General features: G+C 53.8%; 1 protein-coding gene across 5 annotated transcripts in view; it reads left to right on the top strand.

Moving 5' to 3' along the window:
• Nucleotides 1-22,222, top strand: part of EBF4 (EBF family member 4) — a 75,957-nt gene extending 53,735 nt beyond the window's left edge. For 3 of the 5 annotated variants that reach the window (XM_033185889.1, XM_033185888.1, XM_033185887.1), the window contains 11 exons: nt 10,351-10,432; nt 11,198-11,315; nt 11,415-11,548; nt 11,642-11,768; nt 13,818-13,906; nt 14,035-14,100; nt 14,199-14,376; nt 14,471-14,659; nt 17,756-17,953; nt 21,038-21,113; nt 21,397-22,222. In XM_033185889.1, coding sequence (XP_033041780.1) covers nt 10,351-10,432; nt 11,198-11,315; nt 11,415-11,548; nt 11,642-11,768; nt 13,818-13,906; nt 14,035-14,100; nt 14,199-14,376; nt 14,471-14,659; nt 17,756-17,953; nt 21,038-21,108 — 1,252 coding nt within the window. In that variant the 3' untranslated portion in view covers nt 21,109-21,113; nt 21,397-22,222. The remainder of the gene's footprint in view (nt 1-10,350; nt 10,433-11,197; nt 11,316-11,414; nt 11,549-11,641; nt 11,769-13,817; nt 13,907-14,034; nt 14,101-14,198; nt 14,377-14,470; nt 14,660-17,755; nt 17,954-21,037; nt 21,114-21,396) is intronic. The other 2 variants (XR_004431167.1, XR_004431166.1) reach the window with 1 other exon arrangement.
• Nucleotides 22,223-22,522: the final 300 nt, after the last annotated feature.

The raw sequence follows: 22,522 nt of genomic DNA, 5'->3' as shown, positions 1-22,522 counted from the left end.
CTCTCACTTGGCCTTCTGACTGGGACGGGTCTTTTTCTGAATGGGAAGGGGACACTCTCACTTGGCCTTCTGACTGTTCTCTCTGCCCTGGTGCTTGGTGAATTGTAGGAGATGCCAGGCCTTGCTAATACCCCCTACCCACCTCTCACCTGATTCATAGATAAGAGGTGCCAAGGTATCTGGTCTTGGAGCCCAGGGCTCACCTCCACCACCACCTCTGCCCAAGGCCAGAGGAACCCACAACTTCTTTCCTTCAGACTCCCAGCTTCTCCTTTAAATCTCTGTGTGACTCACAAGCACCCTTTCCAGCTCTGTAGCTTCTGCTGCTGTCTATGCCCCATTCCCCCTCCTCCCTCCTTTTTCTCTATCTCTCCTTCTCTTCTGTTCTTCCCATGGACTCTGATATCCTGCATTCGCAGAAGACTCCCCAGGCTTGAGGGGACTTGTGTGGGTGTGTGTGAACATCTGTGTCCATACAGGCACACACCACGGTGACCATGCTCCAGCCCCTTCCTGCCGCTGCATGTGGCATGCCCAGAGGCCTCCCATTAGCAGGCACTCCACCCTTCCTCCCCTCCCCTCAGGCCTGGTTTGGGGGAAGTGGAGTCACTGCCACTCTTGGTGGGCAGCTGGGGGCCCCTTAGCAGTCTCTCCACCCGCCTCCCCTTCTCCTCAGGCCCCATGCCCAGCCCTGAGGTTTGGAGAGCCTAGTAAGTGCCCTATCAACATGTTAATCAAATTACTTAGGAGCTAAAATTGACGCTGTTCATTAATTATACAAGATTATGCTAATTGTGCATGCAAATACATGCAGGGGAACAGAAGGTGTTCAGGCGCATGGTGGGCCATTAGCATAGAGGATGGGGTGCGGGTGCATTGGCATGCTAATGTATGCGCCCTGGCTATTTATAGTCCCCCAGCCCATCTGCACTGCAGCCACCTCTACCCGGGTGGGGATCATGGTGGCGAGGCCAGGTCCAGGCCTGGCAGGTGGCTATGGCCCTGGGGACAGTCTGTCTTGGCTGCTACCACAGGCTAAGACCAGGAAGCAGCCTGGGTCAACCCCATATGGGCCTGAACTATTGCAGTAAGCTCCTCATTCCCCTTCCCTTCTCTAGCCTAGGCCCTTTGGTGCCTGTCTCTGCCTGAAGGGAGATATCCCCTGCAGCCTCCCCATCACCCACAGGGTCCAAGTCCCCCATGATTTGGTCCCAACCCCAGGCCCCAAGCCACGCTGCCCTCCTCAGTCTTGTTAGGCACCACTGGACGAGTGAGCTGTCTGCCCCGTGGCAGAGCTGTTAGTCCCTTTGCATGGAGTGCCCTGCCTCCTACTTCTCGGTGGGATCCTCCAAGACCCAACACCCAAGACCAAATAGGAGCTCTAGGAAGCCTTCCGCCTCCCCTAGGCAAACTAAGTGGCTACTGCAGATTACACTTGGCACATCCTCCTGCCATGCCCACCCCTCTGTCTTCCTGAGTTTGTCTTTCCTGTTGGATTGTAATTTCCTTAAGATTTTGTACAATGTCCCAGTGCCTGACACATAGAAGGTATTTAATAAATCTTTTTAAGTGGGTGTATGGAATGAATGAGGGGATGAATGGCCCAGCCATCTGTGTCCTCCTCTGTCCCTGAGCTGAGGGTAGAGAGAGGCAGACAATGAAAATGCTGAAGAGCCAGAAACTGCTTCAGTTTCTTCTGAGGATCATGGGAGTCCAAGACAAATCTTTTAGGATAAAAATTAGCAGAGGATCCCTCTCCCCTTATTTCCCCATCTCAGGCTGCAGTGCCAGCTTTGGGCTTGGAAACACATATCCAATGTAATCTACCCTTCACTCAATCTGCTGTCTTTCCCAAGGCCTTCACAGGACACACTGTGGTTCAGAACACCCTGCCCCAGCTTGTATTTCCAGTCACTGCACACCTTCTTTCTAGATCTGCACTGTCCAATATGGTAGTCTGGAACCACATGTGACTATTTAGATTTATGCTAAGTAAAATGGCCGGCCACAGTGGCCCACGCCTGTCATGCCAGCACTTTGGGAGGCCAAGGCGGGTGGATCACCTGAGGTCAGGAGTTCGTGACCAGCCTGACCAATATGGTGGAACCCTGTCTCCACTAAATAACAAAAATTAGCTGGGCGTGGTGGCAGTCACCTTTAGTCCCAGCTACTCAGGAGGCTGAGGCAGGAGAATCGCTTTAACCCAGGAGGCGGAGGTTGCAGTGAGCTGAGATTGGGCCACTGCACTCCAGCCTGGGCAACAGAGCGAGACACCGTTTCAAAAAAAAAGATTAATTAAATTAATTAAACATTTAATTTAAATGTTAATGAAAATGAAATATAATTCAGTTCCTCAGTCGCACTAGCCACATTTCAAGTGCTCGGTAGCCATGTGTGGCTAGTGCATATCATTCTGGAAAAAGTTCCCTTAGGGAGCACTGTAATCTAGACATGCTCTTCCTTGCCCCTGACAGTCCTGTACTGGAAAATGCACTTGGACTCTCCTTCCAGCTCTCTGACTTACTGACAGCTTTCTCTTTGGAAGTGAGAACATAATTTCAGCCCTAAGTGTCTCGTAGGGATGCAGGGAGGAAAAAGCTGGTGAAAAGCCTTAGCTCTGTGACCTAACATTTACTTAGGATGGGATTCCTGGAAGCAGAGCCTGAGATGGGGATTCTTGTGGAAGATGTTTATCGAAGGAGAGCTCTCAGGAGAAAAGGAATGAGCGCAGAGGGAGCTTAACGAGGAGGTGGTCTCAGCTGGAGTCTAGCGTCAGCCTATCCCGTGCGGAGGTCTGGAGTGTGAATGGCCAGAGAGTTGGTCCTCCTTGTAATGTCAATCTGTCATTGGCTGTGGGCTACTGGTGGGTAGTATATGCTCTTGGCTGAGGGGAATTCTCAGATTAACTCAGGGCAGCCGTGAGCCATTTGACCATCTACACTGCAGCTGGGGCATGAGGGAATCAGGCAGGCATCAACTCACTATAGAGTACCTGGACGTTGTCTTCCAAAAAAAGCTCCAGGCCAGGCACAGTGGCTCATGCCTGTAATCGCAGCATTTTGAGAGACTGAGTCAGAAGGATCACCTGAGCCCAGGAGTTTGAGACCAGCCTGGGCAACATGCTGAGACCTCCGTCTCTACAAAAAATAAACAAAATTAGCTGAGCATGGTAGTGTGACCTGTAGTCCCAGTTGCTCAGGAGGCTGAGGTGAGAGGATCACTTAAGCCTGAGAGGTCAAGGCTGCAGTGAGCCAAGATCACACCACTGTACTCCAGTCTGGGCGACAGAGTGAGACCCTGTCTCAAAAAAAAAAAAAAAAAAGGCAGCTCCATCCCACTCTGACTTCCACCCCCCAAGAACCTAGAGTTTAACAGTGGACTCACATCAATTGCCTTCACACTTGCCCTCTCTACTGAGTGTCTCTTTTGAGTAAAGCACTGTGCTTGGGAAGTTTACTTTATGCAATGGTGTCAGCCCTGAGAAGTAGTGTATAAGCTAAATGTTTGCACTTCAGCCATACTCAACCTAGAATTTGCTTCTTTGGGAAGAAATACTCCATGGACAAGAAGTTTATTTTCATTTCATCTTGAGCTGTTTTTACGGGGAGGAATAAAAAGCATTTATAGACATCATTACGAAGGCTAAACTAAGTTCAGGATGTAGTAAGGTGGGTGTGCGGGTGAACTACTCTGAGCTTTCCTTTAAGTCACAGGCATCAGAGTCGTGATGCATAACTACCACCCTTTACATACTTCGTTAGTTGGATGACCACTGTTCACAGCTCTTCTTCTGGTCTTTCATTAAAGTTTTTATTGAGAATGTGGAATATAGGCAGAATGGAATAACGAAGCCCCTATAGCCCCAATGAGCTAGAACAATTTTTAACTCTTGGTTCCATTGTTTTTTTAATACTGAAGATCTTCTCGACTGACAGCAGCAGTCATAACAGCCAAAATCCCAAAACTAGGAGCAAGAGGACCCGAGTTTGTCCTTTGCAACCCTGTTGAATTTGTAACCTCGAGGAAATCCCCACAACATAGCTATCCTGGTCCCCACACAGCCTGCCTCTCAGAGTTACTTTTGAAGGTGGGCTTGCCGCTGCAGTACCAGCCTGAGTCGGACTCTGAGAGCCCCACTTACAAGGACTTCTAGGACTCTCGTCGGCATCAGTGGTTCATAAAGACCCGTGTTCATATCCTGACTTCGGCATTGACTATGTCTTTGTAGCTTAGCCTTGGTTTTCTCATCTGTGAAGTGGCAATGGTTGCAGACCAACACCACCTGGGTGTCAACATCACCTGGGGGATTCAGCAAGATAATGCCAAAGTGACAAACTCAGCAGCATTCTGGGCACTTACTAAGCTGCTAAGTGCCTGATGGGTTAGATCTGGTTCCCTGGTTTTTTGTTTGTTTGTTTTGTTTTGTTTTATTTGTTTGTTTGCATAGTTACCTCCCTAATGCATTTTATGTGTAAGTCATGCTTGTATTTATGGTGTTTTCTTCCAGTAATCCTAACGGAAGCTTCTGGGACTTGGCCTTTCCCTTACTCCCCTTTCTGTGGGGTCTGGATTAGGAAGCCATGCCCTCAGAGAGCCTCATGGCCACAGTGGGATGGCACTGGACACTGGTCCTGCAGTGCTCACCCTCCATGGGGATTCTCAGGTCAGAGAGGGCTGTGAACTTGGGCTCACTTTGCTCCCCCCACTCCCTGCCCCCTGCCCCCATCCTGGTCAAGAAAAAGGGGCTTTCCTAGACTCCCTTTCAACCCCTTGGGCCAGGAGTGGGGAGGGCTGCTCAGAGAACACCCCCAGGCTCATCCAAGCTTTAGAGGTGGGGGGTGGTTCCATGGTGACAAGCAGGGCTTCAAGCCCCTCAACAAAGTTCACATCCCTTCCTGCCTCAAGTCCCTGCAGGGTGTCCCAGGCCCAGAACCTTGTCCTCACTTACCCAGCCCCTGCCCAGACTCTTTTCTTTCAAGGGAAGCACCTGCCTGCAGTTCCCATCTCCACGTGTGCTCCACATGTGTATATGTCTCCCTGCAGCTCCCCTGCCCACAGGGCCTCTCACCCTCTCCCAGTCCCCAGCCCCCACATGGGGCCTCTGTGCAGACATGGCTTGGAGGACCTGCTGTCCCTCCTTCTTCCCTGACTCCATTCTCATCCTTCCCTGACTGCTCAGGTGGAATAAAGCGTCACCCCCTTGGCGTTAGCCAAAGGAGAAGTCCCCTGGGTTGTCCTCATGTTTGCCCTTCCAGCCTCCGCGGTGTGTCTGTCTCCCCCTGGTGGGCAAAGAGAGGACCAGGCAGCCACACCCGAGGATTGGCAGTCACTCTAGGTCCAGGGGAGAGCCGGGGCACTGCTCCTGGTTCTAGACCCCAGCGGAAGTCCTCTAATTCCAGGTCCAGCCTTGGAAGGCAGGAGCCTTCGGGGGCCGGTCACCTTTGCCAAAGCACAGTCTTCAAAATATCAAAAGCATGAGTCTCATACAAATTGCTACTGAGCATGTGTCGAAGTTTTCTATAACTTATTGATGAGGAAACCAATGGGATGACAAAGCTGATTCAAAGAAGATGAAGAGAAACTGACTGAAATATGTGTGAGTGTGTGAGTGTGCATGCTTATATGGAAAGGATTGGAAGGGAGGGAAGGAGAGGCAAGGGATTGTGTGAAAAATACTGGAATAAGATTGCCAAATTAGATACAAAGTTAATGTCCGTAGGACAATTTTATCATCTTTAGGGCTTATTTCTCCACCAAACAGAAAGCATTTACTTCTCCTGACAAATATCATTTGTTTCCAAGTCATATAAATTTGGGGGAGTATAAATTCGCAGGGTACAAGTGAAAGTATACAATGTGTGGTGATCCAATCCGGATATTTAGGGTGTCCATCGTGCAGGTACAATACATTTTGGCTAAGTATAGTCACCCTACTCTGCTATCAAACATCAAGTTTATTCCTTCTATCCTGCTGTTTGTTTGTACCCTATAACCCACTTCTCTTCACTCCCCGCCCCCCAACTCACCCTTCCCAGTCTCTATTATCTATCTTTCCATGCTCTACCTCCAGGTCATCAAAGTTTTTAGCTCCCACTGACAAATATCATTTGTATCTTATCAGTTTTCTACAAATTAGCACTTAACTTTACAGTCTGTGCTCCAATCAATAGTAAATGTGAGTCACTTTCTCCTAGAGACATACACTCCAGAGAAGCATTGTCCAATATTAATATAATGCAAGCCACATATGTAAATATGCTTTTATTTTTGTTTTTTTTTTCCTTTCTTTTCTTTTTTTTTTTTTTTTTTTTTTTGAGACAGGGTCTCACTCTGTCACCCAGGCTGGAGTGTAGTGGTGCAATCTTGGCTCACTGCAACCTCCACCTCTCCCGTTCAAGCAATTCTTATGCCTCAGCCTCCTGAGTAGCTGGGACTACAGGCATGCACCACCTCTCCTAGCTAATTTCGATATTTTTAGTAGAGATGGAGTTTTGCAGCGTTGGCCAGGCTAGTTTCAAACTCCTGGCCTCAAGCAATCCACCCACCTCAGCCTCCCAAAATGCTGGGATTACAGGCATGAGCCACTGAGCGGGGCCTCAAGTCACATATGTAATGTTAAATTTTCCAGTAGCCACAGGAAACTGATATAACTAATTATCATAATACATTTTATTTAACCCAATATAGCTAAAAGATGAGCATTTCCACATGAAATCAACATAAAAGATTACTGATGAATTATTTTATATTCTTTTTTTTCTAAGTCTTGGAAATCTGATGGGTATTTTACACTTACAGCACATCTCAAGTTCGGACTAGCCACACTGCCAAGGGTTCACGCCACATGGGGCTGGCGGCTATAGTAATGGGTAACGCAGCTCCAGTGCAGTAGTCCTCAAACTTCAGCGTGCACCAGCATCACCTGGAGGGTGTATGAACGCAGATATGTGATTCTGACTCAGCAGGTCTGAGGTGGGGGCCGAGATTCTACATTTGTAGCAAGGCCTCAGGTGACACTGACGCTGCTGGTCTTGGGGGGTGGTGCAGGCTCTCTGACTGGGAGTAGCCTCGTGGACTACCAGCTGGAAGGGAGTGAGGTTTCAGCAGCATCATGGATGGCTTCCACTATGTGCTAGCTCTGAGGACAGGCCCAGAGGGAAGGGAGAAGAGGACTGACCCTCAGCTCCCACCGCAGGCCATGGCCTTGTGCAGCTGCTTTTACTCACCCACACTCTGCAGGTAATGCTAGCCAGGCTCAAATACTGAAGTGTCCCCACAGACAGAGGTGCTGGCAGGGCCCTAGGGCTCTCAGGGAGGGGTGGTCCTTGAAACCTAGAGTGGCCAGAAAATGGTGGCTGTGCAGGGTGTGAGAATTGGTGTGGACCCAAAGGACAAATGAAACCTGTACTGGAAAGGGATAGTGGGAGTGGGAAGACCTACTGAGCAAAGGCTTGGGGAAGGGCCAGTGAGGGAGCAGGAAACCACAGCCTTGGGGAGGGTGGAAGTAAAGGATGTCCCAGAGGCAGGACTAGAAGGTGTCATGGCAGCCTTCAGTCGCTACTCTCCCTTCATGGGTGTGGAAGGATTTACCTACCCCAGGTCACGCAGAGAGTCCAGGCCTGGCCAGAGCCCCTATCTTGGCCCCTTCCCAAGGACCCTTCCTCTTGATTCTGTAGTTTTGAGTGCTGTGGGGTGCAGTGGGCACATGTGTCATCTTCTGGTGCAGTACTATGCGTATCGCATCTTCAGTGGTATCCAAAGGTGAGCCTTCAGTCCCTTTAGGACAGAGACCATGAGCCATCCTGGTGTTTTTTCCTCCATCTAGCACCTGCCAAAGGACTGAGCACACAAGTACTTAATTTAAATGAACTGGTCTACACTGTGTGTATGAGCAGGGAGTCTATATTCTGCCACATGTGAATGTGGGGCATGGATACGGAACATGTCACATATGTGGGTGTAGTGTGTTTACACCATGGAGTGTCATAAGGGGTGTAGGGAGTGATTACTATAGTAACTAATAAGAGGGAAATGGAGTGCATCCACTGTGCAGGTGTACCTCTCAGGAGCACTGGAGGTGTCTGCACCTCGGGGTGACCCATAGGGGTATATATGGTGACTACACATTGGCGACTACTGTTTGGGGGCATAACAGCTGTGTGCACTGCAGGGTATCCTGAGGGGTAAATGGATTGTCTGCACTGTAGGGATGCACCATTTGGGAAATATAGGGGGTGCCCACTGTGGGGGAACATGAAAAGTGCTGAGAATGTAGACAGAGGCAAGACCCCAGGGAGAGGTATCACCAGGAAGGTGACTGCCACCAGCTCCCAAGGAGGGGCTGCCCCCTGGGGACACCTCAGTTCCAGGACTGGTGCTTACTCCTCCCAGCACTTGGGGACCTCCTTTTTGGGGACTAGGCTTTCAGGGCCTGTAACAAATCTTCCTCTGAACGGGAATTTAATGTTTGCAGACTTTGGAGGCAACTCTGGTGAATTAAATGAACATTCAAACTTGGGGTACATAAGTAGTATATGAGTAACTATACAGTGGTTAAAGTTCCACCCCAGGTTTGGGATTCTTGTATTTGCTCTAGTAAATAGTATGGTAAAAATATCTCCCAATTGGGTGGAGGTAAAATGAGAAAACTGACTGACTGGAGAAACTCATACAGTGGCCTAGGAGGCTGTGCCACATGTCAGGACCTACTGCAGACGGTAGCCCCGCGCTCTACAGTTTGTAAAGGGCATCGTCCCAGATGCTCACAGAGTGCTATAAGGCATAAGGCAGATACTGATCATATTCCAAGTTTACTAAGAGTACAACAGGGCTGGGTGCAGTGGCTCACGCCTGTAATCCCAACACTCTGGGAGGCCGAGGCGGGCGAATCACCTGAGGTCAGGAATTCGAGACCAGCCTGGCCAACATGGCAAAACACCATCTCTACTAAAACTACAAAAATTAGCCAGGCGTGGTGGCAGGCACCTGTAATCCAAGCTACTCAGGAAGCTAAGGGCTGAGGCAGGGAGAACTGCTTGAACCCGGGAGGTGGAGGTTGTAGTGAGAGATGGTGAGCCTGGGCAACACAGTGAGACTCCACCTCAAAAACAAAAAACAAAACAAAACAAAACAAAAAACAGGATTAAAAAAAAAAGAGTACAACAGCCAGAATATTGTCCATGGCTACCTTACTGGTAGGTGGCAGGACCAAGGCCCCACCCTCCCAGCCAACTGCCAGGAAGGAGAGGAGGACCAAGCGCTCATGTGTTTGTCCAAAAAGCAGCCTCATCAGCGCATATGTGTTTTTTTCCCAATAACTCTGTGTAAAAAAGAAGACATTCACGGTGTCTCTGGACCACATGTCTGACAGATACACCATGTGTATATGGTGGGTATGTGCTCTGTGTAATTAAGTTTTCCTACATGTATAATGGATATAAAATGTGTGGGAGGAGGATCTGCCATGTGGGAGGTGAATTTGCTGGGGGCATCTGCTGTATGGTATGGCTTTACAGTATTTGCAATAACTATATTTTGAGTAATCATTTACAGCATAAGATGTGTATTAATGTATGTGTTCTGAGTATTTCCTATTTCTCTGTGCATATATTGCGTAGGGCGGGTATACACTGTACATGACGGGTACGGGCTCTGTGTCTGATTAGTATGCCGTGTGTGTGATGAGTGCAGGCTATATGTGGAGTACATGTCGCTTATGCTTGTGTGAAGGTTATACCCTGAGTGTGTGTGATGGCTGTATTTTGTAATAGTATACAAGGCATAAACAGCGCCTGCAAAGAATGTGCTGTGTCTGAGGAGTGACATTGTGTGGTGATGGGTATACTCTGGGGAGGGATGTGTTGTGTGACAGAGGTACTATGTGGGTGATGAGCATATACTGTGACATATGCACTGTATGTGATAAGGTTACATTGGGTAAGTGTGCATACACACCACATACGGAGCATATGTTGTATGTGTGATGGGTATCAGTGTGTTGGGTATAATGAGTAATAGGTGTATGTGGTGTATATAACGGGCTTACTCTTTATGATGAATATATGCTGTGTGGGAGTGCTAAATACAAACTTTGTGGCATAAATAAGCACTGTGTGATTGGTACACTGTGTGTGTGGTTGTGTAGTGAAGTTGTCATTGCGATGGGTCTGTGTGGTGTGTATCAGGCACCCTGGTATATGCAGACCATGATACGAATATGGGATGTGTGCCTAAGTGGGAGCAGGAAGAGGAGAGTCATCCTGCGGAGAGGGGGGGTGGCAAGCAGCAGTTGGATCTTCACCTGTTTCCAGAACCCCCAGACCCTTGAGCCCACCAACCACACTGTTTCAGGTTCTTCCTCAAGTTCTTCCTCAAATGCAACCAGAACTGCCTGAAGAATGCGGGGAATCCCCGAGACATGCGCCGCTTCCAGGTGGGTCTGGAGAAAGGGTTTCCCCTTGCGACCCCACCCTTTCCTGATGGAGGGGATGGGAGGGGGAAGGGAAGGCTGTGACCCTGCCACCCTGGGAAAGGCCTCCAAGGCAGACCTCTGCCCAGCCCTGTGCCTCCCCAGCCTGGTGCCTGCTGGGGGTGGGGCAGCTCCTTCTCAACTTATGCTGGCTGCCAAGGGAGGCTTCATTAGAGTCCCACTTAAGAAGATGCTAATTGTGACATTTTTACATGATTAACGACCCAGGCAATTTGCATAGCGTGAAGCGGAGAGCAGCTGCCCTTAGCACATCCCCAGCCTGCACACCCCTCCCAGTGCAGGGCGGGGGAAGAAGGCAGCCCCAGTTTTCTCCCCAGAATAGGGCAGGGGCTCCTGCTGATGGGTTCTGCGGCTGATGCTGCTCCCTCCACTCGCCTAAGACCCCATTCCTGCCTTGGAGGCCCGTGGATACAGCCCAGCATTCTGTGTATGCAAAAACAGTAGCCATTCTTTGCCCAAGGAGCCAGTTTTTTCAGGGGTCTTTATTTTTGTAGCGCCTGGGGAGTCAGTTCATCTGGGGGTGTCACCTGATCCAGCTGGCCCCCTTCCACCAGCTCAGACACTGCAGGACTGAAGCCCTCCTCCTCCCACCAGTGACCCTAAATTCCAGCATCCAGCCACCAGCCTCAAGGTGCTGGTTCCCCACCACATTCCCCTCCCGGGAGCCCCCGAGGGCCCCAGCCAGGCTGGCCTCGGCTCTCCCCGCAGGTGGTGGTGTCCACGACGGTGAGCGTGGACGGACACGTGCTGGCCGTGTCCGACAACATGTTTGTGCACAACAACTCCAAGCATGGCCGCAGGGCGCGCCGCCTGGACCCCTCCGAAGGTCAGGACCCCGGCCCAGTCCCGGCCGCCGCGGGCCCAGCCAGCCCCCAGGCCCCACCTCAGCGCGGTCCCCTGACCTGGGTCCTCTCCTGCCTCCCAGCTGCCACCCCTTGCATCAAGGCCATCAGCCCCGGGGAGGGCTGGACCACGGGCGGCGCCACCGTCATTGTCATCGGCGACAACTTCTTCGACGGGTTGCAGGTCGTGTTCGGAAACGTGCTCGTGTGGAGCGAGGTGGGCCAACCCCGCCAGTCTCCCCCTGGGCCTGGGGGCTGGGCCCTCCCCTCGCCGGTGCGGGACCTGCAGGCCTCCCCTCTCCCCTCGCAGCTCATCACACCCCACGCCATCCGGGTGCAGACGCCCCCGCGGCACATCCCTGGGGTGGTGGAGGTGACCCTCTCCTACAAGTCCAAGCAGTTTTGCAAGGGAGCACCCGGCCGCTTTGTCTACACAGGTAAGGATTCGGGCGGGGGAGGGGAGATCTAAGGTGCAAGGAGGGAGCCCCACCCCGCGCACTGATCTCCATTCTTGGAGTTAGGAGTTAGCCGAGCTCTACGCTGTGGCCGCACCCCCAGGCGACGTCGGGCCACCTTCACCCATCTATGCCTGTGATCGCTCCGCTCGCAGGACCGTCTTTCCGTGGCTGTGTGTTTCCCTCCCTGGCCTCTGGCTTCTTAGTCCCTTCCCCGGGACAAAGTCCCCCCCACAACCAACATTCTTTCTCCCTTGGCCATCTCACCTCCTGAACACTGTGTCTTCTGCCCGCAGACCCTCCCGGGTTTAGAGCCTCTCCAAAGGGATGTTTATTTCAAAGATGCCAATGGGATCGCTGCTCCCCGAATCTTTTGAATCTTTTCTGGGTCTCTTGGTTCTCCCACGCTACCCCAGGCCTCACTCTGCATGTACACACATGCGTACATACACACCCCTTGCACGACGCCAGGGCGAGAAGTGAACACACGTGGAGAGGCAGTGTAGAACCCCCCAGCCTGGCTCTATTTGGCCGCTGGCCGAGTCTTCTCCATTTCCATCCTCCCGCCCCGCCCCAGCTAAGCCACTCACTTCTCTCCAGCCCACCGCAGTCCCCACCATCGCGCCGCCCCCTGCACCGAAGCTCACCGAGCCCTTCGAGAGACACTCGGTAGTGACCCTACTTACCCTCAGGGAGCTCCAGTCTAACACGGAAAGGCTGAGCAGAGAACCGAGTGGGGTGGGTGGGGTCACACGGTCAAGGGGCTGACAATCAAGGAAAACCTCTGGTAGGGAGTGTCTGCTGAGCCTGACTGAGCCGAAATTCGAGGGCTTAGTGGGGAGGTTGACCTGGGGAAGGAAGGGCAGTTGCAGGAGAAGGAATGACAAGGATCGAGCCCCAGAAGTGAGTGCTTTCTCTTTGCCGGGAAACTAAGGGAAATTCACTAAGTCAAAATTACAGGTGAAGGTAGGGCTTTGAGACTGGTGGATTAGGTCGGGGCCAGGCTATCCGAAAAGGAGGGTGCAGGGAACAGGAAAAGGGGAAGGAGGAGGAGAAGGGCGTGGGGAACTGGGTCAGACGCGCATACACACACACCCCTTGCACAACGCCAAGGTAAGCAGTGAACACAACACACGTGGAGATGCAATGTAGAATCTGGCTGCTGGCTGGATCTTCTCCACTTCCATCCGCCCCAGCCCAAGCCACCCACTTCTCCAGTTGCTTCCCTGGGGTGCATGCAAACCTCTAGCCCTCAGATGCTGGAGAGTCCACTTGAGCCGTGATGAATGGAGATTGTTAAGTTTTTTCTTTTTCTTTTCTTTTTTCTTTCTTTTTTTTTTTTTGAGACGGAGTCTTGCTCTGTCGCCCGGGCTGGAGTGCAGTGGCTGGATCTCAGCTCACTGCAAGCTCCGCCTTCCGGGTTCACGCCATTCTCCTGCCTCAGCCTCCGGAGTAGCTGGGACTACAGGCGCCCGCCACCTCGCCTGGCTAGTTTTTTGTATTTTTTTTTTTTAGTAGCCAGGGGTTTCACCGTGTTAGCCAGGATGGTCTCGATCTCCTGACCCGTGATCCACCCATCTCGGCCTCCCAAAGTGCTGGGATTACAGGCTTGAGCCACCGAGCCCGGCCAAGTTTTTTCTTTTTTTAATAAACTCCTGATTTGACCAGATGGAAAGAGAAAACTCTCCATCGAGGCCTGTCCTTAGGATTATAACTCATATGTGTATACAGTTTCCCTTTTTTTCTAATCACAAATGGGTGCCGGTGTGTTCATGCCAGGCGCCTAGGGCAGAGGACAGAGCCTGGCCCAGTAAATATTTGTTGAATGAACAAACGAAGGAACTGAAACTTCCCCGAACCTCGCTGCCGGGCGTGCCTGGAGTTTTCCCGGGAACTTGGGCTGGGCCTGGTGGAGGGGGCTGCAGCGAGGCTCCTGGACTGGGCGCTGGCCTGCCTTTGGCGCCCTGCGTCTCACCCTGGGAGTGGGGGGCTGCGGGGGAGACGTCCTCCAAACGACGCCCCACTCCCCAGCTCTGAACGAGCCCACCATTGACTACGGATTCCAGAGGCTACAGAAAGTCATTCCCAGACACCCCGGAGACCCCGAGAGGCTGCCCAAGGTACTCAGAGGGGTGGGGCGGGACTGAGGGTGTCCTGCGGGCAAGGGGGTGAGGAGGGGCTCCCGAGGGCCCCTTCGTCGCCCCCAGGGGCTGCCCCTCCGTCCCGCTGTCTCTCCCCCTGTCCCCAGGAAGTGCTGCTGAAGCGGGCGGCTGACTTGGCAGAGGCCCTGTACGGAGTGCCCGGCAGTAACCAGGTATGGCGCCTCCGCCCTCCCAGCGCCGCCGGGCCCGGGGCTCCCCAGCACGCGGCGCCCGCGGTTGCCCCGGCCGTACCCCGCTCTTGTCTTCGCAGGAGCTCCTCCTGAAGCGCGCGGCGGATGTGGCCGAGGCTCTGTACAGCACTCCCCGCGCACCCGGGCCGCTCGGACCCCTGGCCCCAAGCCACCCGCACCCCGCCGTCGTGGGCATCAACGCCTTCAGCAGCCCGCTGGCCATCGCCGTCGGGGACGCCACCCCGGGGCCCGAGCCGGGTGCGTGCGCCGCGCCTCCCCGCCGTCCTCAGGCCCCGCCACCGTCCCTCCCCCGGCCGGCGCTGCTCCCTGACGGCCGCGCTCTCTCTGGCAGGCTATGCGCGCAGCTGCAGCAGCGCGTCTCCCCGCGGGTTCGCGCCCAGCCCCGGCTCGCAGCAGAGCGGCTACGGCAGCGGCCTCGGAGCTGGCCTGGGCGGCTACGGAGCGCCGGGAGTGGCCGGCCTCGGCGTGCCTGGGTCCCCCAGCTTCCTCAATGGTTCCACCGCCACCTCGCCTTTCGCCAGTGAGTGTCCCCCGCCGGCAAGGGAAGGTCTGGGACCGGGGAGCGGAACGGGGCTCAGCCCCACCCCCGCCCACGGATTGAGGCGCGGGCGCCGTGAGAGTCGACCCTGGCTCAGCCCTCGGGGCCAGGCCCACCGTCCCCGCCTAGGACCTCCCCTAGGACCTCCCCGCCTAGGACCTCAACCCCACCCCCTAGGCTGCACATCCCGGGGTCCTGGGGCCAGAGTTATTTAGCCTTCTTTGCCGATCCGTTACGCACATCGCTTCTAGGCCTCCAGTCCCCCTGAAGTGGGCTTTAATGGGAGGCGGGCGCCCATCTGAAATCTGGGACACCGCTCCCTTCCCATCTCGCGCTGGGACTTGGGGAGGAGGCTGGCGCCGCCTGCCGGAAGCCTAAGGAAACTCAGGGCTCGAGGGAAGCCAGCTTCCAGCCGCCCCCAGCCCCCAGGACTCCAGAGGCCAGGTGGTCGTGGGGAGGATGTGGTCCCTGCGATGTCGTCCGTCAGAGCGAGCGAATTCTGTGTGATCAGACAGAATTTGAGTTTCAGTGTCCAAATCAGGAGCTGCTGGGCATTCAGCAAGTTATTTGAGCTTGTTTCCTCGCAGTCAAATAGGGTCAATTCCACCCCCTGCTAAAGGTTGATCTCGGATCTGAATGTGCCACTGTGCCTAAAGCGCCAGTGTTTAATTTCGGAGTCCCAGCCCTGACTGTGGGCGCTGACCACGTCCCATCTGGCTTCTTAGAGTGGGGAGCTCAGAGCTGGGTGGACAGGTAATGTCTGCGTGTCATGAGTGAGTGACATTCCGAACGACTTTGATGCCTTGTCATTTTACACTGCCCTCAAGACTCTTCCAACATCAAGTTCCAGATCAGCAAGTTCACAGGTCTTTTTAGCTTAGCTATTCAGCAGACATTTATAAAGCATCCACTGTATGCAAAGCCCAGGGCTTGGGGAATCCCGCCACTCCTGTCACGTGCAAGAAGCCTCCCTATCAATCGTAAGAGAGGTAGTCCCTGAAGTCCCAGGCGACCCTGCAGAGCTGGAGAAGTAGTGAAGGCTGTCCCAGAAGGAACTGGTCTTGGCTTTGCTGGTGGTACCCTCTCCTCTCCATGTCCCATATTTGCCATTGCCGAGACTGCACTGTCTGTCCACCAGCCTGGCTTTCCTTGCAGGGCATGTGTCCTGCCTGCTGCTGTTTCTGGCTGAAAGCTTGATCTTGGCTCTCTCTGGCTTGGGCTCAACTTCTGCGACCCAAGGCCCCAAAAGCCGGAGTCCGCATAGGCCATGGCCCTCTGGCATCCCTCCCCAAGGCCCCTGCCTCTCCTGGCTCTTTGCTCAGGCCAGGCTTGACTGCTCCTCCTTCCCTTCAGTTCTGGGGCAGTACCCTCACAACCTCTCTGTGGGCGCCCCCTTGGTTTGGAAGCTTTCCCCTTGGGCCAGCGCGAGTGGGGCCTGGAACATGAGTTCCTTCCCGCACATACACTGTGGTCAACAGTAGAGGAACACACTGCCGCAGTGTGAAGAAGCCAGCTCACCTGGGGTCTTCCGATTCAGCAAGAAGATCAAGAATTCTAGAGCTGCTTAAACCAGCGTCAGCTGGAGACACAGTGGACTTGAGCGAGGGTTGGTCCCATTTCATGATACTGTCTTGACGAAGGCTTACCCTTTCACCCCCTACGTTCAAGGTGCTTTGTGGCCCAACTCCAAGGGATGTCATTCTCATTGAGTTTCCCAGAACATTTCTGGAATGACATCAGAACTGTCCCAGCCAGAGACTCAGGGGCTGTTTGTTTGGGTCTCTCTTTGTTCTTCTGCTTCAGCCACCAGCAACCCTGGAATGACTCACACTACCCACACTACTCCCCACACTACCTACCCAAGGTGCAAAATGTGGCCGTGAGCCCTGGGCATTGAGAGCCATAGTACATTTTCTGGCATTGGTCTCAAGCCCTTCATCAGGCTCTGGGGGCCTCTCCAGCTGGCAGTAACTATTGTCTTAAAGGAGATGAGGCTGAGGACATTTGGAAGAGGGGCAGCTGTTGAAGACATTATTGTATCAAGGGAAGTAGGAGGGTCCTCTGATGCCAAAGGCAGCCTTCTCAGGCTATTGCTTTCTTCCAGGAAGCCCCACCAACCCCACTGCCTGCTGCCTGGACAATACTCAAATCACAGCCCTACCAGTCTTTACAGGAGAGAGGCAGGGAATTGGGTTCAGATGAGAATGTAGAAAGGTGGGATCCAGCGATGCCCTGGGCCTGAGCCCCCAGGAAAGGAGGCTGCAGGAAGAGGGGGCAGGCAAAGCCTGTGTGCAGGAGGCTCCCTTGCCATTCCCAGGAGGGCAAGCCACAGCCTAGGTGGCTGGGGAGTTTGAGAACAGGAAGATCTGAGGATGTAGATCCCTGCACTTTGCTTTAAATTGACCAGCTGGAAGTTGGAGATTCAGGAGACCCCCCCAGGGCCCAGGCTGGAGATGACAAGGACCTGCATTAAGCTGTAAGGAAACAAAGTGCCCCAGGGTGCAGGGGGAGGTGGGAGAGGGAGAGAGGAACATAGGGGACATTGGCAAGGAGAGCATATTTGAGGAGGAAGTTGGAGTGCTGTTTGTGATGTTGGACAGAGAGGCTTATAACAGGAGCCTGTGTGTTCCCCCAAACTTCATCCCTGACTACTTGGTCCAGCTCTTCTGTGACTCCTGCACTATGACTCTAGCCTTGTCACCCCAAGGCTCATAAATGTTTCCTAGCATCTCAGAATCCCAGAGGTTTTCAGCAGAAATCCTGAAGTGGTCCAGCTGTTGCTCATCTCATTTTTGGGGGTTGCCTCCCACTGTTTGGTTTTATTGAATGTTCTGGTTTTGCTTTTGTCTTAACCTGGTCTGGCCCTGTCATCCCCAGCCTCGAGAAAAGGTCTTCAGAACCCTTGAGAAGGCAGGGCTGGCCCAGGACCCTCACAGTTCCCAGTGAGGTCTGAGCCTGGTACCTGGGTCAGCAGCCCACGTGGGGCCCCAGCCAAGCTGCTCACTCTGGTGCTGTCTCCCTGTTGTGTCTCCCACCGCCTTCCCTGCTGCGCCTGCCCCTCCCCGCCCCGCCCCGGAGTCATGCCCTCTAGCCCCCCGCTGGCGGCTGCCTCCTCCATGTCCCTCCCGGCCGCTGCCCCCACCACCAGCGTCTTCTCCTTCTCGCCTGTCAACATGATCTCCGCCGTCAAACAGAGGAGCGCCTTCGCCCCCGTGCTGCGCCCCCCGAGCTCCCCACCCCAGGCCTGCCCCAGAGCCCATGGAGAAGGGCTTCCAGGTGAGTGATCCACCCTGTCTCACTGTGGCAGGAAGGAGGGGCCCTTGTGGAGCAGCTGGGCTAGAGGGGCCCACTCCATCCGCATCTCACCAGTGCCTCATGCTGGCTGACCAGCTCTTCTTGGAGGACAGAGCAGGTAGCTCTGCTGGCCTCTGGCCCCCACTTCCCTGGCCTCCCAGCCTGGGATGGTCGCCACTCTGGATGCTCTCAATTGACCACTTGGCCAAGGGAAAGAGACTCAAATCACAATTGATGAGGTCTAGAAATTACCCCAACACCCCATCCCCATCCAGCTGAGCCCAGAGCAAAGACCCTCAGAGCTGGTGGGCTGCACGCCTGTACCTGTGCCTCCCTGTGTCCACCAGAGGGTAGCACACACCACTGTGAGGGACTGGGTCACTGACGATGGAAGGCGACTGACCTTAGACGAGGCTTAGCCCAGCTTCCCTCACCACATTGTACAGATTAGGACTTGAGACCAAGTCATCTTCCCACATCCCATTCCTGAAATGGCTGTTCCCTCACTTTACTCACATGCAGCAGAACCTTTGAACCAGCAGAACCTTTCCTATCCAAGTGGTGATTGGAAACTCACTGGGAGGACAGAGGAAGGGACAGGCTGCGGAAAAGGAGGAGGCAACAGGATGTGGGTGGGGCGGAACAGATCCTTGTGTATGGGGATACTGGGGGCTGGGGCCAGTGTCTTCCCTAAGAGGCTTACAGGTGTTTTCTTATCTGGCTAAGGGATGCTTCCACGGGATCCCCTAGGACTCAATCTGGCACACAGCAGGTGCTTAATAAATAGTCGAATTATTGAATGAATATATGCGTCAGAAGGGCACCGTTCACACACACACAGAAGGCTGCAATGCAGTTTGTGGGGCACTGATCTGGAAGGGGTTGGGTTAGAGCACATCCTATTGAGTATTCCCCAAGGCAATAATGGGTCAGAGCAACAGAGCTTAGGAAAGAATCAGTGTTGAAATTACGTAAGTGGCTATTGAAGAATTTGTCAGAGCTTTTCATGTGCCAGGGTACATTGTGAACCTTCTAGGAAACAGGAGGTGCAAATTTATTTGAGCACAAAAATGTGTTTTTCTAAGAGCATCTTGAGATTAGTTTCTGGGGAATGACCTTGAGATGCAGGAAGAGACACCCTCGTCGTTTCCTCAGCCTGATGTGGGGGCTGATCAGGCTGGGATGCCTGTCACAAGAGCAAGGCCAGTGTCTTGGGCCCCAGAGCCATCTCCAAATCCAAGGCAGGGGCAGGTGGGGCAGCCACCAGGCTGAGGCAGGGGAGGGGGCTGTGGACAATGCTCTATGGAGCCTCTGTGCTCCAGGGTCCCTGTATGAGAGTCCGGGGACACTGGAAAGAGGGTGGGAAAGCTCAGGGCCTGGGAGAACAACTAAGGATGATACATGTCCGCGGCGTCCCGCAGAATCAACTGTTCTGGGGGCAGTCAGAGCAACTAGGTGCAGCCCAGAAACTTCTGAGAACCGTGCTAATGCCTGCCCTGCACACAGAATAGGGCCCCTTCCCACCAGGGACCCTCCTCTGCACAGCTCAGGCAGGCCTGTGATGGTGACTCAAATAATAACAGACTTTTGTGACAGGGAGGGCGGGTGGGCAAGGGAGCTGCTAGGTGACCCATCCAGAGGGTAGAGGGTAGCCCATCTTCAGGGAAGGACTTGCCCAAGCAGGGTTTGAAGGAGGCAGGGGTCCTTAGTTGGGGAGGAATGCCCTAGATAGAAAAGACCTTGGGCCAAAGGTGTGGGGGTGGGAAGACAGAGATTTGGAGCCCACGTTCAAAACATTAATAACTTAACATGGCCGAGTACAGTGGCTCACACCTGTAATCCTAGCACTTTAGGAGGCCGAGGTGGGCAGATCACTTGAGGTCAGGAGTTCAAGACCAGCCTGGGCAACATGGCGAAACCTCATCTCTAAAAAAAATACAAAAATGAGCTGGGTGTGGTGGCATATGCCTGTAGTCCCAGCCAGTTGGGAGGATGAGGTGGGAGGATCACTTGAACCCAGGAGGTCAAGGCTGCAGTGAGCCGAGATTGCGCCATTGCACTCCAGTCTGGCTAGCCTGGACAATAGAGCAAGACTCTGTCTCAAAAATAAATAAATACATAAATACATAAAAACATAACATACAAATATATGCCAATGATTTATTTAACTCATTAATGAGGGACATAACAGGATGACAAAGCAACTTAAAGTAGACGGTAAGAGACTGAAGCCGGTAAAACAAAGAGGGCTGAAATAAGATTGCTGGCTGCAAACTGCTTCTACAGAGCAACAAACTTGTAACCTTCCTCTGGGGATTGTCTTTTCTACCAATGAGAAATCATCTGCCATTTCTCAGCCTCCTCCAAGTGAACATCCATCCAATGAGCAAAGCCTGGGCCCTAGCCAGTAGCGTGAAGTCAAAAGACGTCACATGCCCCAGAATAAGATGACTCTTAAGGTGGGCTTATTTGATAATGTTCTAGGTTGACTTCGAAAGGATACACAGTCACTTTTTTTGCCTTATTTCCAAGTTTTGGATATTTTTTCTTAGGTGTGTCTGGAGCTTAGAATGTGAGGAATGGAGAGAACAGAGGGTCACCGATTTCTCCTGCCAGAAAGGAGAAGCGTGGGAGGGAGTCAGGCAGGGGTGGGGAGTGGTGGAGTGATGAATTTCATAGGTTGGGGAGGCAGACAGGATGCTGCTGTGGGTATGTCAGTCAGTACTCCTAGAGTCTGGCCTCTTTCCTTTTCTGCCCTGGTACATGTCCATGTGCTTGAGGAAGCAGATGGGCCCTCTGAAGGAGGCCACTCTGGGAGAAGGAGCCTGGGGTTGTCTCTGTCTTGAGGGAGGTAGGGAGCAAGGGCATGGGCTGCATCCCCTGAGCATCTGAGAGGCACCCCTCATCCCTGATCTGCAGTGCTGCCCCGGGCCAGAGCTAGGGATGGCTGACTGCCTTCAGAAAGTGCTATATCGCCTGCCTGCTGTCTTCAGCCCAGAGAGTGACAGGCAGGTGGCTCCCCGGGTGGCACATGGCTTATGGCTCCTTTCTCCTTGACTCTTGCAGACCAGTCTTTTGAGGATTCTGACAAGTTCCACTCTCCAGCCCGGGGGCTTCAGGGCCTGGCATACTCCTAATTACGGTAGGTCTCTGGCTGGGTCTGGCCTCCTGCGCCCCACCTGGCCCTGAGATGGGCTTACTCTCTAAATACCTTCATCCCATGCTCAAGCCTCCCCACTAGCAGCCCCACAGGGCTGGGGAGCTGGGGTCCAGGTCTTCCTCCCCAGGGACCATCCAGACAGCTTTCTGAGGTACATAGCCCACCCCAGTAACCCAAGCTGACCGGGTAGAGAGAAGTGGCTTCGTGTCCCCTGGCAGCCAGCCTTCCTCCCCGACCTTCTTCTCTCCCTCTCTCGCCCCACCAGGTCTGCAGCTGTTGTTCCCATGGAGCCCGGACTGGAGGTCCCTCTGGGATTCACAGCCACACCCTGGATGGTGGCACAGACAGATGCAGGGCCGGGGCTATGGGCAGACCTCAGCCCGTGAGCGGAACGGGGAGGGGCCTTCACCCCATGCTCAAGCCTCCCGCTAGTAGCCCCACAGGCTTCTCTTGCCTCCCTGTCTTGGGGTGGTCAGAAGCCCCAGCACTGTGCAGATGCTCTTGGCAGGAGAGCATCCCAGGGAGGTGCTGGGATTCTGGGCCTCGCCGTCTGGGTCTTGGTTCCTCTGAAAGAGATGGATCTTGTGCAGACAAGGGATGTCGGGTGAGGGGAGCATGGGGTGGGGACTGTGGGAAAAAGGACAGCTCAGGGAGAAGTGACCTGGAAAGGTCCTGTTTGCATCTGACCCATCTCAAGTGGCCCAACATCCCAACTTCTGTGCAGCGAAAGGGCGGCGCCCCACAGCCTGGGGAGGCCTGCCCAGGCTCCCATGGAGCTTCCAACAGCTGCTTCACCCCGCAGCTGCCCCCACTTCCTTTGAGACCTGCACTCTCATGCTTGCCGCATCATGCCTCCCTGTGGGGGCTTTGGGCATGGAGGAGGCAGAAGACGGGGTGCCAGGCCTCCTGTATTTGGATGTCTCATGGACTCTGGCCCACACACTCACAATGACTCTGGCTGGCCCCATGCAGTGGGCCCAGCTGCCCCCCAGGTGGCCTCACATTCTGCTCTGCTAAGTTTGGAGAAAACAGAACAATAAACCAGATGCAGGTGGTGCCCGCCCGGCCTCTCACCTGCCTCCTTGGTGTGAGTTTGCTTTTCTCAGCAGCCATTCAGCAGCTCTAGGGGCAGCTCCAAACCCTGCCCCCGGGAGCCCTCTTGCGCCTTGGGCTTTTTAAACAGCCCCAGAGTTTGACTACGCAAGTATTCCCTGCCCCACGTCTGTTCTTGGGGACTGTTAGGGGAGGGGGAGCAGGCTAGCAGGCCTGAGCTCTCCCTGGGAGCATAATAGGACCACTGAGGACTCAGTCGCCCAGCTCTCTGGTCAGGACCAAAGTGGTGGTTGTCCAGACATTGCTGAGAATCAGGACAGACCAAACCAAATTTGACC

This window comes from Trachypithecus francoisi, unplaced genomic scaffold (genome assembly GCF_009764315.1).
Source record: "Trachypithecus francoisi isolate TF-2019V2 unplaced genomic scaffold, Tfra_2.0 Lachesis_group21, whole genome shotgun sequence".
In the NCBI taxonomy this organism is placed as follows: domain Eukaryota; kingdom Metazoa; phylum Chordata; class Mammalia; order Primates; family Cercopithecidae; genus Trachypithecus; species Trachypithecus francoisi.
This window is presented reverse-complemented; position numbering and strand designations above follow the sequence as displayed.